Source organism: Acipenser ruthenus, chromosome 9 (genome assembly GCF_902713425.1).
Source record: "Acipenser ruthenus chromosome 9, fAciRut3.2 maternal haplotype, whole genome shotgun sequence".
NCBI lineage: Eukaryota > Metazoa > Chordata > Actinopteri > Acipenseriformes > Acipenseridae > Acipenser > Acipenser ruthenus.
In genome coordinates, this window is record NC_081197.1 from 50,432,889 (window position 1) to 50,449,774 (window position 16,886).

At 35.7% G+C, this 16,886-nt stretch overlaps 1 protein-coding gene across 2 annotated transcripts; it reads right to left on the reverse strand.

Annotated features, from left to right (window-relative positions):
- Positions 1-2,977: 2,977 nt before the first annotated feature.
- LOC117405558 (vesicle transport protein SFT2B-like) lies at positions 2,978-16,842 on the reverse strand. Of its 2 annotated transcripts, none has more exons than XM_059030191.1 (8): positions 16,678-16,842; positions 14,782-14,871; positions 13,692-13,777; positions 11,321-11,402; positions 8,547-8,582; positions 6,551-6,609; positions 5,089-5,118; positions 2,978-4,763 (listed from the first exon to the last, which is right to left on the reverse strand). In XM_059030191.1, exons 1-8 carry the CDS (start codon positions 16,834-16,836, stop codon positions 4,724-4,726), a joined length of 582 nt encoding a protein of 193 aa, XP_058886174.1. In that variant the 5' UTR covers positions 16,837-16,842; the 3' UTR covers positions 2,978-4,723. The 2 variants fall into 2 exon arrangements, with proteins under 2 accessions (XP_058886174.1, XP_033864605.1); XM_034008714.3 differs by having other exon boundaries at positions 16,564-16,752.
- Between the last annotated feature and the right edge of the window lie 44 nt (positions 16,843-16,886).

Here is a 16,886-nt window from a genome sequence, read left to right on the forward strand (position 1 = left end):
TCACAGTGATTCACTTCACTCTGATTTTTCACAATATATGAGCAGGCAGTCACAAGAGCCCTCTGATTCTGACTCAGTAAAATATTCTGAACATTGAGATAACATTAATAGGCACTGGCATAGGTCCATTCAATTGATTTGAACAATGGTGGATCTAAATACTTTCAAAACTGCACATTTGAGACCTATAAAATGAATACTTCTGCATGGCATAAATATTCTATGGAACTATTTTGTTAGCTATAAATATTGTAGGTGACTAACACACCTGTTGGAGATACAGCAAGAGCCTCACTTTGCAATGGTAGGGAAGAAAACTCAAGTGAGTGGTATTAAAATAGCACATACATAATCAAACATTTTCCATCTCTATTTAAAATGATCCACGTGTATTTGTTATAACTTCCCACTGATTACTAATCAAACACAGTCTAGGTGGATACTATTATTAGATTAGGTTGGGTGGATACTTGTGATAAAAAGTACTGTACAATATTAAATATCTTAAAAGGAGCTCCTAGATCCATTTAAATGTAAGAATGACTAAGACTAAAATAATCAGCTACACAGGACAATACCGTTTTCATCTTGATTATTCCCTCATAAATAACTAGCATTGTAGTCACAAAGAACACGTGAAGTGTCTTTTGCTTGCTGATCTTGCTGGTTTGTTGATAGAAAAACAATGGTTTGTTGTGGCCATGGCCTGGATCCCTTAAACAAGTTTCTCATGGGAAAAGGATAGCAAACCATAACACTGTGAAAGCATGGTAAAGGATCAGTAATCATTGTAGAGACAACAGAGATAGGGTAAATCATATTTAAAAAAATATGATCATTACTATTTTTTTTTTCTATAAAACATTAAGCTGCTTGGAACAAAAACGTAATATTGATGTAGAATATTCAGAGGAAGAGGAACATTATATTGCTTTTACTGGAGTAGAGAATTTCTGTACAAAAATAATTAAATGTATATTGCAGCCTTTTGTACAGAGATACTGTACAGAAAGTGTTTGTCAGAAAGTTTGGGTTGCACTAATAAAGCCCACTACAGCACCTCTGCTGACTTCTAGTAGCTCCTTGGTGAAACGCTGGGGTGCTAGGAGGACATTAACTGGATTGCCAGCACATCACATTTAATCTTCCTATTTTGCCGGTGTGTACACTCAGACCCACACTTCCTAGAAACAAAACAGCAAGCTTCCTAAGTTAGAAGACACCCAAAAGAAAATACACCCAATCAGTATTTCCACCTCCTGTACATTATCCAAATCAAGCGAAGCAGAAAAGCACACTGCATGTTCTTCGGTCCTGCAGAAACCAGATCTCTCCCCATCTACACAACTGTCATCAATTGAGGCCGAGCTGCTTCTTAACAATAGTTCAGTACTAATTGAATTATTGCAAACCCAGCTGCCTAATCAGTCTTTTAATCAGCAGCAGGTCGGGTACAAAGATTAGAGGATTTAGGAAGATTTAAGGCAGATTAAGGTTTTATTAACAGTGGACGTGTGTGCCCACTGAAAGTGGGAAATTTAATGCTGGGCTGCTTATTTATTTATTTTTTTTTTAAAGTATGTTTCACAAAAAGCACTGGTCTTTTTCTTTGAGAATAGATAATTTTACATCTTTAGAAATCAGTGTTCAGTCAAATCAAATTTGTTTCACCTTTTAAAGAGCCTGTTGGAAGTTGATTGTGAAATGTTTTTCTTTTTCATAATTCTTGTCTTGTGTGGTAGTGAGGTTCGCATCTCTAATTTTATCATATTTTTTCCAAAAGGCTGCAAATCCCAATGCAGCCTTGTGGAACAAGAGGGCAGCGGATGCCAGGCACTGCACAACATCACCCCCCCCCCCCCCCCTCCTCCTCCTCCTCCTCCTCCCTCTCCCTCTCCCTCTCCCTTTCCCTTTCTGTCAAAGATTCTTTCTGGTTAAAGTCTATCCGTTTGTCCATGTCTAACAAGCAGCAATGTGTGTTGTACTGCTCTGGTGTGTAGCAGGTACTGTCCATGTCATATCCCAATATCCTTATAGCATGAATAATACTAACCAGTAAAAATACATTATATGAACTTTGGCACTGTCTCTAAACTGCTACAGATATGTCACACATAATTCATACTGTACTGTAAAGAAAGTTGAAATACAAAAGCTTACTAAATTAGGAAGAAGCACAATGTGGAATTATCTACCAGGCGAAGTTTAAGTGCACCCAGTAGTTATTTAAGAAGCAGTGGGATGTCAACCTCATCAGATAAATTGAAAGGGATAAGCAAAATGACCTATTTGCATTTTTCTTTTGGGTGAGTGTATTGACTGTCATTTTAATGAAGAAAGAAAAAACTGGAACTGTTTGGCCTATGAAACCTTGGCTGATGATTGAACAAGCTTCAGTCAGGGAGCACCAAATTAAAACCACTATAATATGATAATGAAACAATGAAGCAAGAAAAAACACTGTAAAGAAATAAGAGAAAATAGTCTTATGTAACTAGTTAGATATCTATGTTGAAAGAATTATGCAAATTAAAAATATCACCAACCGGATAGTAATGCCTATTATAAATTAACAGCAAATAGCAGGCCAATTGAGAAACCTGAACAGTCATATGTAGCACCTTTTTTTTTTTAACATCTATAGGAAGTTAGTTCACAGATCCATTCCAAGTATAATGTATAATACCTAAGTTTAAATGGACAAATGTTAAATAGTATTGATACTTATTTGCAATATTTTAATATACTGCTGAAATTCTATGGAACTACAACATATGCTCTGTGCAAGCAGTAAACTTTTTAGCAGATATAACTGATACTTAAACATATGCCAACCTCTTGGCTAAAACCTGAAACACAGATTGATGTTTACCCCAAGAGGTAAATAAAAGCTTGGACTAATTTGTGTTTTTATGAAAATTAATTGTTTGCTTTTTAAGGTAATTTTGAAAGGACATTGTTGGATAAAACGCAACAGTTCACAAAGAATCTGGTTTATTTTTAACCTTGATTTTACCACAGCAAAGACTGAATGTTTTTAAAGTAACAGAATATATATATATATTTTTTAACCTTTCGTATATTTAAAAGCTAAACAGATACATCAACATAAAATGCATTACAAAAGTTAGCATTCAAACAGTGTAAAGTAGAAGAGATTAAAGTACAGAACTTTGTCTTACAGTGTAACTCCCTGTAAAATACTTAAATTTTCAACAAAACGTTAAAAAAAAAAAAAACAGCCACTCAACCACAAGACCCTTACTTTGATTCATAACATGTTTCCTTTCTCCCCAAAATAAACTTTTAGTGTTTTACAGTGGTATATTCCTTGCCAACGCACTGCCAAATACATAGGTTTAAGACAGAACTGAATGTACTTTGTAATTTCTTGTAATTATGTTGACTTATCACTATTGTACCAGTGTTTAACCTGTTTGTTCTCCATTTTGTTGGAATTTAACTCGTAACTGTTTCACTAAGTTTTATATATTTATAATTCATAGACTGTCAAAATGCTTTATACTACAGATGTAAACTGCATGTCTGTGCACATTTCATGTTGGCCAAAATTGACAGTGTAGCTAACAGAAGGATTTTCATAAGTAACAAGATAAATATTATTGAAATAATGTTGGGGCCAGATTGAAGATAGTGGAGGAAAGGGGTGATGTGGCAGAACATGGTCTATAAAAGGTTGCTTCCTAAAGCGGCAGGCACTTCAGACGCACCTGTTCTTTTTTTAATTTGTAATTTTAAAGTGGCGCAAACTTCACTGGAGCAAAAGCTCAATAAATCTAGTGCTTTACACAATGGAGGTTGTAAAGTTGGCTACATCATATAATATTAATTTACATTCTTAGCCTTAATCTGTTTTTCCATTAGGAACAAATTACCAATATTGGAATGTAAATATTCTCATTATGTGTTAGTAGGATTATTATATTTACATTTTCCAAATGTTGGAATAAAAATCAGTAATATGTAAGGACACTTTCAATACAATCGATATCTATCTATAAGGACACTTTCAATACAATTGGCAGCAACTTCCATTATTCTTTTTCTACAGGAAACTGAAATTAAAACTGTAAGTCTTTCAACACTGCATATCTCTTAACCAGGCACGGTCTTGGGTATGCCCTTGTATTATTATTGTTTGTCTCCATATAAGACACTGAAGCTCTTTAACTAGTTACAAGATAAATGGCATATTGGATGCATCGATCTACCAGGCAGACATGGTTTGGACACTCCTGCAGTATCAACACCATCAAAATATTTGTACCAAAAGTTTGTTATCATTATTTTTAGGTATGTTTTCTCTCATATGGTGTAAGATTCCTGTGAGCTTTTTGATGCTTTGATCAAAGCTAAATCTTTATTTATTTTATTTTATTTAACAATTTAATAATTATTTCACCAAAAAAAAAAAAAAACAGTAGGCAGACATTATTAAGACACTGTGAGATACAGTATAGGCTTGTTAAACATAACTTGCCCCACATGTGAAGGAGCCTGTGTGGCAGAACACTGTTTAAACTAAGATTTTTTTACAGTATAAAAGCAAATTACCCCACCTGTGTTAGTATAGAGTTTAGTATTAGAGCTTTGGACACCACATTCTCCCCTCCTACAGACCACCTTCACACATATATATATATATACACACACACACACACACACACATACATATACATAAACAGAGCAGAACAAGGCATCTTTAAGACAAGCAGACTGAAAAGCAACTCTTCACAGCATCTCTGAAAAAAAGAAAAGGAAAACATACATATTTTTTCACCATAATTTCTTTTCTTTAAATTATTACATGCATGATGCTTCAGCAGGGTTGTGAGTTTTAGGGTGGTGGTGGCATTTACATTCACAGCAGTTTAGATCATTAAAATATATCCTATTAATTAAAAGCTATACCAGCTACTGTTATGGAAACACCAGATTCTCAAATGCTGAGTTTAAAAATAATTCTATACAGGGAATTTACACGGGACAAATGTAAAGCTGCTGTTACGGCAATGGGTTAGCACCACACTTAACAGAAATATTAAATCTGTTAAATCTCTCACTCACCTCGCAAATGGTATAAAGGATAAACTATACCTGTTAAAATAAAATGAATAAGTGTTAAGGGTGTTAATGTTTTTTAATTAAACATTTTTTAAATATATACAGTATGTACAGTCAAATCCGCTTAATATCGCTCCGTTTATTATCATCAAATTGAAATGTCCCGACCACAATATAATGGAAGTCAATGGAAACACACTCCTGATAATATCACTTTGGTTAATGCCACACTCCGCTTAATATCAAGGAGAGGTCACAGTCATACAATTGATTTACACTCCACTTAATATCACTTCAATATGCCTGCACAGCTGTACTGTATTTTGACACATTCTGTATACACCATACTCGACAGCCTTGTGGTCACATGATCACCCAGCTTGACTTGTGCAGATGAAAAGTGTGTTCAGTGATTTTTTGACCAATGCATATTAAAATGAAAAAGTTGTGAAACTAACAGATTTAAGAAGGCTGAAACAATTGCTCTATCCGAGACAGGAGAAAAAAAAAAAAACTCTCACTGAGATATATGTATATGTATATATGTTTATGAATGTGTAATCAACACACACACAATGTGATGAAGAATGATTAATGTTCTCAGCAGAAGTTGCAATTTAGCAGTACATCATTTAATGATCTTAATTTAGCTAAAGTGAAGTAGCCCATTTCTGGACTTTTAATTGTTAAGCTAATAGAAATATTATTACAATCAATCAAAGGTTTAGAAATCTAACTATATACTACTAATACAGTAACTATAGAGTTCTAGTAACTATAGAGTTACTAGAGTTAGAGTTACTAGAGTAACTATAGAGTTACTAGAGTGTGCAGTGTACCAGCTGAATTCATTTTCAACAGGAAAAGCGAGCTATCAAAATAAGTGCTTTAAGTACTGCTATTTTGTCAATCTCTCCCTGCGTTGTGGGGATTTGTTAGAAGGGTGCTTGACAAGACAAAGGCCAGAGCATTTACCAGGCTTCATGCTAGCAATTTTGCCCTTATTTAAATTAGCCAAGCTAAAAGCTAGACAAATAATGTTTTTTTTTTTTATTTATTTGTTTTTTTTTTTATTGTGATGTCTGCCAGGAAGCCATCAGGGAAAAATAAGCCTCCTGGCATTTTCAATCCCCTCCATGCTTATTTTTCTGGCATCGACACCTTCGGGGTTGTGAGCCTGAGGCAACTGTTTAAGTGCTTAAATACAAAGTAGTGAAGGGGCTGGTGGCTTTGCAGACAAGACAAAAAAAAGTAACATTTAGATTTCAAACCATGCTGGGGCTCTTAAAAAGGTTGAATCCGTCCTGGGAGATCACAAACATAATCATCATAATTTTGCCAAACAAAACTGATTAAGATCTTTACCAGTCTAGTGTCTGCAACAGTGTAGTCTACATTGTTAAAATAATCCTGTAGTGCAAACATTTTTCTAAGACGATTACAAAAACATTCAAATTTTACTTACCATGCAAATGCGAAAAACTGCATAATGCAAAACAGCACAGCAAGCCCCTTGTTCTTCCACTGCAGACACAAACATTAGAGTATGTTTCAATCTACTGGAGATACACTAACACCCTCCACTTACTGTAATAAAAATCATCATCATCATCTTTAATTTAAATATAGCGCCTTTCACACGGAAGTGTCCCAAGGCACTGCACATCAAAATGTCCATGATACAAATTAATTTATAAACATTGTGAATTTAAATACAAACAAGATTTTAAAAAAACAGCATTTTCCAATTACATTGGTAAACAGTGTAAGAATAAAAACAAGAAAGAACTAAGGAATCTTAATTCATATTTCAAAACCTAGGAAGCCTTAGAAGAGAAGACATACAAATGGAACTCGTATGTAGAATTTCAAATGCAATTGGGCAGAGAGTTCCATAAGTTCCATAAGGAAGGGGCAATGCAACTAAAGCTACACCCACCAACAGTAATACGCTAAGGTGAAATGCATTTAGAAGTCTGGAATTGGAAGACCTGAGCTGTCTCCCTGGGATGTATGGGCTAAGAAGGTCCATGATGTAAGAAAGACTCAGACCATGTAGAATCTTGAAAGTAACATGGGAACAGACTGGTAGCCAATGCAAATATGCAAGAACAGGAGTAATGTGTTCAGTTCGTCTAGTGCCCGTCAAGATTCTAGCTGCTGCATTTTGTACCAACTGTAAACGATTGATAGTGAGCAGGAAGACCAGCAAAAAGGGCATTGCAATAATCTAAGTGAGCAGTGAGAAAGGCATGAACAAGGATCAGCATGACCACAACATGTAACAGTTACAGCAAACAGGCACTAGAGGTTGTCAATATCAGGTTCATACTGTATGTACAGAAGGCTTGGGAATGATTGGAGTATGTACAAGCTGTACCTTTTAAAATACAGTATAAATACTATAAATAGACATTAGCCAAGTGTTAATTGTTAGAATTTTGCCAACATATTTAACCACTGTCAAAAAAAACACTGTCCAAATACAGGTGTTAGTCTACTGTACAGTGTAGACCAACTTTTTTTTTTATGTTCAATACTTCTCCACAGCCTATTTCATATACAATTAAATGTATACACAAATACATGTTTACACTTAACAAACATGCTTAATAAATAAATGTTTGTAGCAGGGCGATTGCCCTGCACATGGGGAAATTAGTGTTGGTGTAATTTATATATGTGCGAATGGGTTTGTTTTGTGTGCTTTTTGGAGTTGTGTTTGATTAAATTATTGTTTACAGACGGGCGTTCAGTTGAGACTTGCTGCCTGTTAGGTTTGGTTGAGAGGAAGGGCAGCGAGTGATTGGCTGTGCCGGACCTCAAAGAGCAGGTGGGCGGGACTCGACTGAGCATCTGTCAACATAAAAACATCCCGTGGGGATCGTTCTGGGCGACTGCAACGCCATACTACACAGAGGGGCGCTGCGTACACTCAGGAGGAGAGCGTCCGCTCTGCAGGAACTACAGCTATGCAACCCTTAAACTGCAACACGGTGCTTGTGAAGGCAATGCCCAGCCAAGGCCGCATGAAGAAGCAGGAGTCGTCGTAAGAATACTGGCTCATAAGTAAGTTAGTTTAGGGGATATTGATCCTAAGTAATGTATAGCAAGGGTTACGTATTGTAGCAGGTTCCTGGAGCGGGACGCCTCGTTCAGTAAGGCTAGCGCTCGCCCTGTGTGGCACCTTTTATTTGTAGTTTTTGTACTGCGTTTTAGTTTGCCTTTTGTACTGTCTACTGTATGTGTCCTCTGTGCATTACCATCGCTGGTAGGGTCACATGACCCATTTGTTTACTTTTTTGTGTGTGATAATAAATCCTCCATGCCTGAGCAGCGTTTCAACTCCAACTCCCATGTCTCTCTGTCTTGCATATCAGAGGATGCTCACACACGTGACATGAGTACCCTTTCACAATGTTACTTTTCAATCACATTCAATAAAAGAACTATGTACTCACCCAAAATGCAGAGCACAGTGTTAAGATCAGAGACACCTACAGAGAAAATAATGGTTCGGACATATCATACTGGACCAAAGAATAGGAAAACCAGTGCAGGCACATACAGAGGGTCCTCATAATCACATAATAAGTACAAGTTTATAATTAAATGTTATCTGAAACTTCTATAGGAGGCTAGGAGTGTATAGTAAAAGTTTGGTTAAGATTGGTGCAAAATCAATGCAATTATTGAATTCACCATGTAGAGTGTGAGACAGACAGATGTGGGTCACTTAAATAATTAAATGAAATATACAATTTCAATTTTAGTAATAAGCAACATAAGTCTTACTAGATACTATACTTTATAGAACACTGACTCTATCCATGTAAAAGTTTAAACTGTATATGCGATATATTCATAGTCGTGGACTACGAGGGAATTATAAATCAATTAAATGGGCAAAAAATCCTTTAGGCTAAAAACATTAATATTTTGTTCATGTGTTGTTCATGCATGTGTACACCAACAATACACAGAACAAATACATAAATAAACATCCCGCTGCATTGCCTCTTGCCAGTGTAGCACACCTGAACACGGTGAATGATTTTGGATCTAAAGACAAAAGTCAAAAGGGAAGCACATACTATTTACCAAACTTTGCACTGGAACCCATAGATACTGTACTGTACATGTCGCTTATATCATTAAATGGTGTATAAATGTTTTGGATAATTTATTGTGACTTACTGTGCAACTATGTGCACATTTTAAATCAGGAAGTAAATAATGTTTTGCTTGTAGACAACGCCTTTGTCCATTTAAACTAAAGACCATTAACATGTTTATAAAGTTTAACTATGCATGAAAATAGGACATTAGAAAATGAAGGACAACCAGCGAGTACAGTAAATAATAAAATGGCATGCATTATGTAGGAAGCTTGGTGGTCCAGAAAGAAAGGGGCTTGTTACCAGGAGGTTCCGGGTTCAATCCCAGCTCAGCCACTGACTCACTGTGTGTGACCCTGAACAAGTCACTTAACCTCCTTGTGCTCTGTCCTTCGGATGAGATGTAAAGACTGAGGTCCTATTGTAAGTGACTCTGCAGCAGCAGTTGTGATGCATAGTTCATCCCCTAGTCTCTGTAAGTAGTTCTGGTAATCATGTGTGTCTAATGCCACTGGAGGCTTAAATAGTTATTTTATAATGAATTTATTTTTGCTCACTGAAATGTAATGCATTGTACTGTACAGTTAACTGCATTGTATATTATTTGTGCTAATAATGTTACTAGCAAGCTGGTAAATCTTGGATACACTAAATACAATCAATTACATTACAACAGGTTAGCAAAAAAAAAAAAAAAAGTAATAGATCAGCTACCATAAAGAGTAAAATCAGATTTGAAACAAAGCAGACAATCTGTTCAAAATACCAAGTGAATGATGAGTTTCACATTTACTCTGAAACCATTAAAAGCATTGTTTAGAACAAAATGCTAACGTTGCGACAGAAATATGATATGAATGTTGTTTTGGTTTTATGTGTTGGAAATGACAATCAAATGGCTCATAACTAGCTTCCCCTAGCTTTCTACTAGTCTGTTATATGCATTGCCTGTACAATGTACAATGTACTGTAGACTCCTGTGTAACATGAATAACTTTTGACCATTCTCTACAGTATGTTTTGTGCATGCACATTAGGTTGATATGGGGTAAAGTGATGGTGTAATGTTTTTGGACTGCTTTAGGTAAGAAAATGAATGAGAGCATGTACAGGTTAAAAATATGAATGTAAAATCAAATGCTAATCAGATTATAGCCAATCGCAACCCAAAATGTCTATAGGAGGCTAGAAATGTATGGTCAAGTTTAGTAAAGCTTGGTATAAAATGAAGGCAGTTATCATGTTCACCCACTACAGTGTGAAAGATGGACAGAGAGACAGACAGACTCAATCAGTCTATAAGGGTATCCATTTTTTGAAGGGGGTAATTTATTCTTCCCAATACAAAAATGCAGAAAAACAAATAAACAACTGAGCTTGTGCAACTCAGTGAACTGCACAGAATAGATTGTCTAGTACTTGAGTGATTTATTTTAATTGTATTTACCAAGTCTATTCTTAGTGAAATGCAATAATTGGTTTGTTTGTAACTAAGGCACAAAGTATGTCAAGTGATATGCAGAACGATGCACAAGCATCGAATAAGCGTCTATGCTGCTGTAGGATACAAACCCAACACTGAAAAAAACTGAAACCTTGTGTAAGCCCAGCAGTGTACTGCAGCATGTACCTGTAGCTGTGGAATTTCCGAAGGACTACATTATTAGCAATTTTAATATTGCCAAGTTTTAAGTTTGAAAATGCCCCCTCAATGTTTATGTGTTTTATTTTACAAAACAGTACAGTAAAAACTGGAATCACCGGAGACCCATTATATCTGCAGTCATGTATTTATTTATTTTACATTTTTTTTAAACAAACTTAAAATTAGACACCATCAATTTTACAGTTAAAGACAGTATGGAGTCTGTGAAGGCACAAGCGAAATCGTTTGGCTGTTTAATTAGTTCTCATTTTATATAACATGTCTTTGAATAGACTTCATAACCCTAATCCATCTCCCAAGGCCAGTACATCTGTATCAAGGTCATTTAAAGTTTAGGTTTGAGAATTTAAAATGTATTTATTTGGATTCAACTAGTATATGTTTTTTATATCGGAAACTCATTTTAAATTGGAAGAAAAGGCAAAAGAGTGACGCTGTAAATAAGGCTTACCAACATTACAGTGGTGGCTATGGCTCGAGTTGGCTCAACCATTTTCTTCATCTGCTTTAAGGGTCCCATTAGAAAAAAAGTGCTAAAGTTAAAAAGCAAAAAGGCATGTAATGATGTAATGATTCCCAAATTACAATCAAAATATTGAAACAGCCCTACCAATGTATCTGTAATATTGATAATGAATGACATACCTTCACCAAACCACCTACTCAATCACTACGTGTCTAATGCACCAAATTCTAGTCTACCCACAAAAAAAAAGATTTCCAAGTCTTCAATTGATAATCCAATCAAGTGTCACTAAATTGAAAAAACGGATTAACAGTACAGTAGACTCAATTACTTAAACATGACAACAAGTTCTGTTTTGAAAAAAATCTCATTTGTATTGAATATGCTTTAACCATATTGGAAGACATGACATTTGTAAGGAAAACCGAGTGCCAGCTAGAATAGCTTCACTTAGAGTTTGATAGGTTTAACAGGTTTTATCACAACTGGTAAAAAATAAATGTGTTTTGCATACACACAGGTGTTTCCACCAAGTGCCTTGCACTGAAGACATAGATCACTGTGGAGGTTAACGACAGACATGTATCAGAATGAATAGAGCATGACGTGATGAGGTTATTAGGAAGTGTAACTGGAAGAAGGCTGGGAGCAACCAAGTAAATCTATCTTTACATTAGAAGTTATAGAGCTTTTAACCTAATCTCATCAGCAGAGGTCTGAATCTGTAACAACAGCCACACAATATCAGTTTAGGCTCAACAGTAAAGTAATAAGCAATAATTGTTTCTGAGAAAACCTACTAGCCCTACACCACAGTGCAATTTGCTTATTATTTTTGGTGTCCCAATTGTATTGCAACATAGTACATGCACATCATTACATTGAATTGAGACATGGTAGGTTTACCACGATCTGTCCGATTAGCATTTAAGATACAATATTTCAATCCATATAAATTAAAAGCCCTCAATAAGTACATGATGTCATAATTTAAACAGTTCTAAAGTGTAATGTTCCTTGTCTTTATTTTTAGTTCAGAGCTGATTCCATTTCCACACATTCTTGGCACGTATCCAGTAAATTATGCAATGTTCTTGTTTTTCTGAACTTATTTTTTTTTAAAGTAGGCTAACAAATAGCCAATATCATGTATGGCAGGCTCTGTGTAAACTATTAAAATACCTTCAAATATTCCTGTTATGGTTTTTTATTATTATGTGCATCAGAAATCCCTACTGACTTCAGAAACCTGTGAGCTGGCTGAATAAAGCATAGTTAAACTTTATAAACATGTTAATGGTCTTTAGTTTAAAGAAAAGGCTAAGGGTAGTTATATTAAAAATTAAAAACAGGTAAAGCTAATAACCTGCACTACACATCAACGGCAGAATGGCCATAATTAAGGCCCTGTGAAAATCACTGACATTTTTTTTAAATTCACAGCAGTGTCACTGGTATCGTATTTCACAGACTGTGCACAGAACTATTTTACAAATTATGTGTACAGGTTATTGTTATTTTTTAAACATCAAATATAGAGATAAATGCACTGACATCAAAATTAACGTCAAAGTTATTCAAGCACTTCACTCCACCATTTGCTACACTCAGTCTGAAGAATTGACGTAACTTTTGGTTGTCCAATTTTTCAAAAGGGATATTTGCGCAAACAAACACCTCTGTCAGGTCAAAACTGAATGTGTTTCGTGCTTCATGGTTTTCAGTGGACTTTTGAAACATGGAAGTCACCGTTTTTTGTTTCTTTGCAAGTAAAGCAGTCGCAGTACTGCTCTGGATTTCCGCCTTTCTCTTTCGGTGGATACTTGAATCTAAATACAGTAATGTTGCAGGACAGAACAGCTTACCTCCATCACTAAAACTCCAGCTGGATACTGCTTTACGCAATCTGCTGCAGACAGATTTTTTGCTTTTTTCTTGTTTACAGTGTGTAGTATTTTAATTTCCTACCTAGATTGTATATAGTCACATGACATAATCACTGCACAGTACTGTGTGCATGGCGAATAGTACACGCAGGCACACAGTACAGCTCTACAGTTTTGTTAATGTGATTTTTTTTTTGTATGAAATACAAATAATTATGAAAATGTATTTTTTTTCTTAAGAATATTGTAAAAATCACGGTATTGGGCTAATTTCAAGATTTCCGTGCAGCCTGTGAAATCAGGATTTAGGGCCTTAGCCATAATTATTATTACATAATGTGTTTTGTTTTTTTTGTTTTTTTAATTAGCCAGTAGTTAAGGTGTTTAAAAAATGATGACGTGAATTTCTCAAGGCCTGAGTTATAAAGTCTTATAAATCAAATAGTTTATCTAATATGATTTTAACTCACCTTCCAATGGCTGAAATATTTCCAAGTGTGTAAAAGACAGCAAACAGTACTAATCCATTTCTAGGCACCCACAGTAAACAGACTCCCTGTAACGAATAATAGTAAAACAAATGCAGTGACCTTCCATATACAAACACCCCGTTTTTATTAAATGATTTCATCAGTTAAAACCCCTTTTACACCCCGGGGAATTACGCAATTACGAGCCCACATAATTTTACGTATAAAACGTATCACCACGCATAGGCACGTAATAGTAAATAATATCGTCGTTAACAGAGGATAGAGAATAATGTTGGATCACACGGAGGATAAAGGGAACATTGATCGATTTTGCCAGAAAATAAAACAACAAAGGTCCCACATTGCAAATAGATCAGCAAAAGGGAGAGTAAAAGATGTTCTTTGCTTTGCTTTGTACACTGTGAAGGTGGCACCTGATGCGATCCAGAGCGCTTTACCACCAGGGGAAATTGACATGGACTTGTTTTGATCATCGACCGCCGACTGTCTTCCTAATCTAAAAACATTAGCTTTCATTTACATAAATGCAGTAACAAATACAGCTGATGCTGAGCGCAGCAACTCGCTGTGTAATCTTGTCCTGTCCGATCGGAGGCGTTCTCTTTCGGAAGACAAACTAAAAGTGCTGGTGTTCCTTTATTTCAATCTTGGAATTTAGAAAGACTATGTTCAAAAAATGCCACTGTTTTCTACTTTTTTTTTTTTATTTCTTTATTTATTTTACTTATGCTAGTATTTTGATATCCAGTACGACAGAAGGACCCAGTACAACTGCACAATACTTTTGGTGCTTTGTACATACTTGTACAGAGATACCACATACTTTTGCATAATTTTGATTTCTTCTGTGCATAATTCCCTGGGGTGTACCCTTTACTTGTGAGAATATGTTAAAATATGCTAATTCCCTTCTAACTGTAATGGGCATCTTCCTTGACTAACTTATTGAATAATGCATACAAGTCATGACACATTAGGGTTGGGCATTTCATTTTACACTCAAGATGCTGGATTATTTAAAACTCTACAAAAACTACAGTTAAGAGAGACTGAAGCAAGTACTCACCAGTATTGAACACAGCACACCTATTGCGAAGCAGGCAATGAACCCTTTCACCCTTGTGCTCCATCCTAAGGATGTTGCATCGGATACTGCCTTCAAATCAGAGAAAAGTCACAAATTAAAAGTGTATAAAATCCCCCCACGTGACATACCTGAGCTACACAAGCAAACGGAAACCTGGTGTGACAATCAACACTGTGTGAATAAGCATACATTGTAACCTAAAATGTAAAGTTATTGGTGGAGAGGGAACTAACTGTAACGAGTTATGGTCATCTCATTGCTGCTCAAACCAGTCCCCATTTACAAAAATAAATACATAAAACTGTTTTTTATTGCATTCAGTAACTCCATCCACAGTAATTCTGAAAGTTTTCATTTCAAATGATGAAGCATTGAACGTGTTTTTGTGGTAAGGCAATTTTGTTTGGCATAATTATTTACATACAACGGTTTTGTCGTCCGGTTCCTCAAAATAATTACAAACATGGCTTTGCCTCGTTCCTTTGTTTAGAGATGCAATTTTATTAAAATATATAAAAACCGTCAGGGGAAAAAAAAAAAACTTTTTTCCCCCCCTTGTGGCCATATCACGCCCACTACAGCATGAACTGTGCACCAATGAAGCGCCAGATTGACCAAGAATAAAACCCGCCCCAGTGTCAATCTTTCTGTTGCACCAATTAGAAAAACTACTTGGAGGCAATTGCCAAACCCCTTTCTTTTTATAATATCCTCCCTTACTGTGGCACCATAGCAGTCAGATACACAACGTCCTGCTGTATATGATAATAAATTACTAAAATAAATAGATTAAAAATTATGCATTTGTTGAAATTTGTCACGGTTATACATCTAACATATTATTGAACGTTTAACCACTTCTTTAGTTTATACGTTTAAACGTTTAAAATTCTCATCCCTATATGTATGATGTAGTTATCATGGTTATCTACCATCTTCCTAGCCTACATCTTCACGGAGATTCAAACAGCATTCAAATTATAATTTTTTTTCTGCAAAATCCTCCTCTACTACAGTAGTTACACCTGTTTTTACCCTGATAAAAACAAGACAGACACAACACAAAGCGTGTAATTTCAGATAAAAACAAAAGTTGCCGTTTCCCTATGAATCAGATTGTGTCAGAACCAAATTCAACTGCAGCTGATCACTGCAATCGTTTATACTTTCTAGAAAATTATGACATTACAAAGGTTCACACATGTTATAATGGGTGTCCTTGTATAGTGCGATTAGTCACTCTCCTGGCTAACAACACTTTCCTGAGGTGGCTAAAACTAGCTAATTTTCTCTATGTATAGCGACATCAGTTACTTTCCAACTACTTTTCTGATCTATTTTCTCCATGTTAACTGAAACCTCTGAAAAAGGCAATCGTCGAATCTGAAAATTAATTTGTCTCTTTGTACACTGATATATGTGCAAATGAAAAAGCAATCAGCAATAGCAACCAACTTTACGGCCCTTATCAGTACCGTCAAAACATAGCCAAAGTAGTTCATATTAACACACGAGCGCCACCTAATCCTTCGATTATTCTGTAACTCGTCAATACATTTTTCTTCATGTAATACAGTATCATTACGTATATGTCTACACGGTTAAAACGAATGTATTTAATTAATTTACGTTCAGTAAATTAACTATGGCATGTTTTCACAACCCAACAACTCGCCCTGTGTTGTAAACAGGAATAGTTGCGTTTCATTTTCCAACACATCGAAAATTCCTAAAGATATATTTTTATGAAACTAGTTGTACCTCTGACAATACGTTGGAGTTGTCGTTACTGTCCTGGCCAGTGAGTACTCGCTTTAATTTGTCCATGAAGGGAAGTTGTAGTCACAGTGAATCAGTACAGGAGTATAAACTCACTTCCAAGATCCTCCGCTGATGCTTTCGCTCAACAGGTGAATTCACCAACCTCCTTTGTTGTCCCTGGTTGGTTGCTGTAACTACAGAAGCAGTGACGGAACTATGCTCGTGAACGCGCTCAAAACTCGCGGCGCTGCAAAAGTAATGTAAGAGCACCATCTTCTGCACGACAGCAGAAATGCATGCATTTATTAACCAAAGAAAACAGT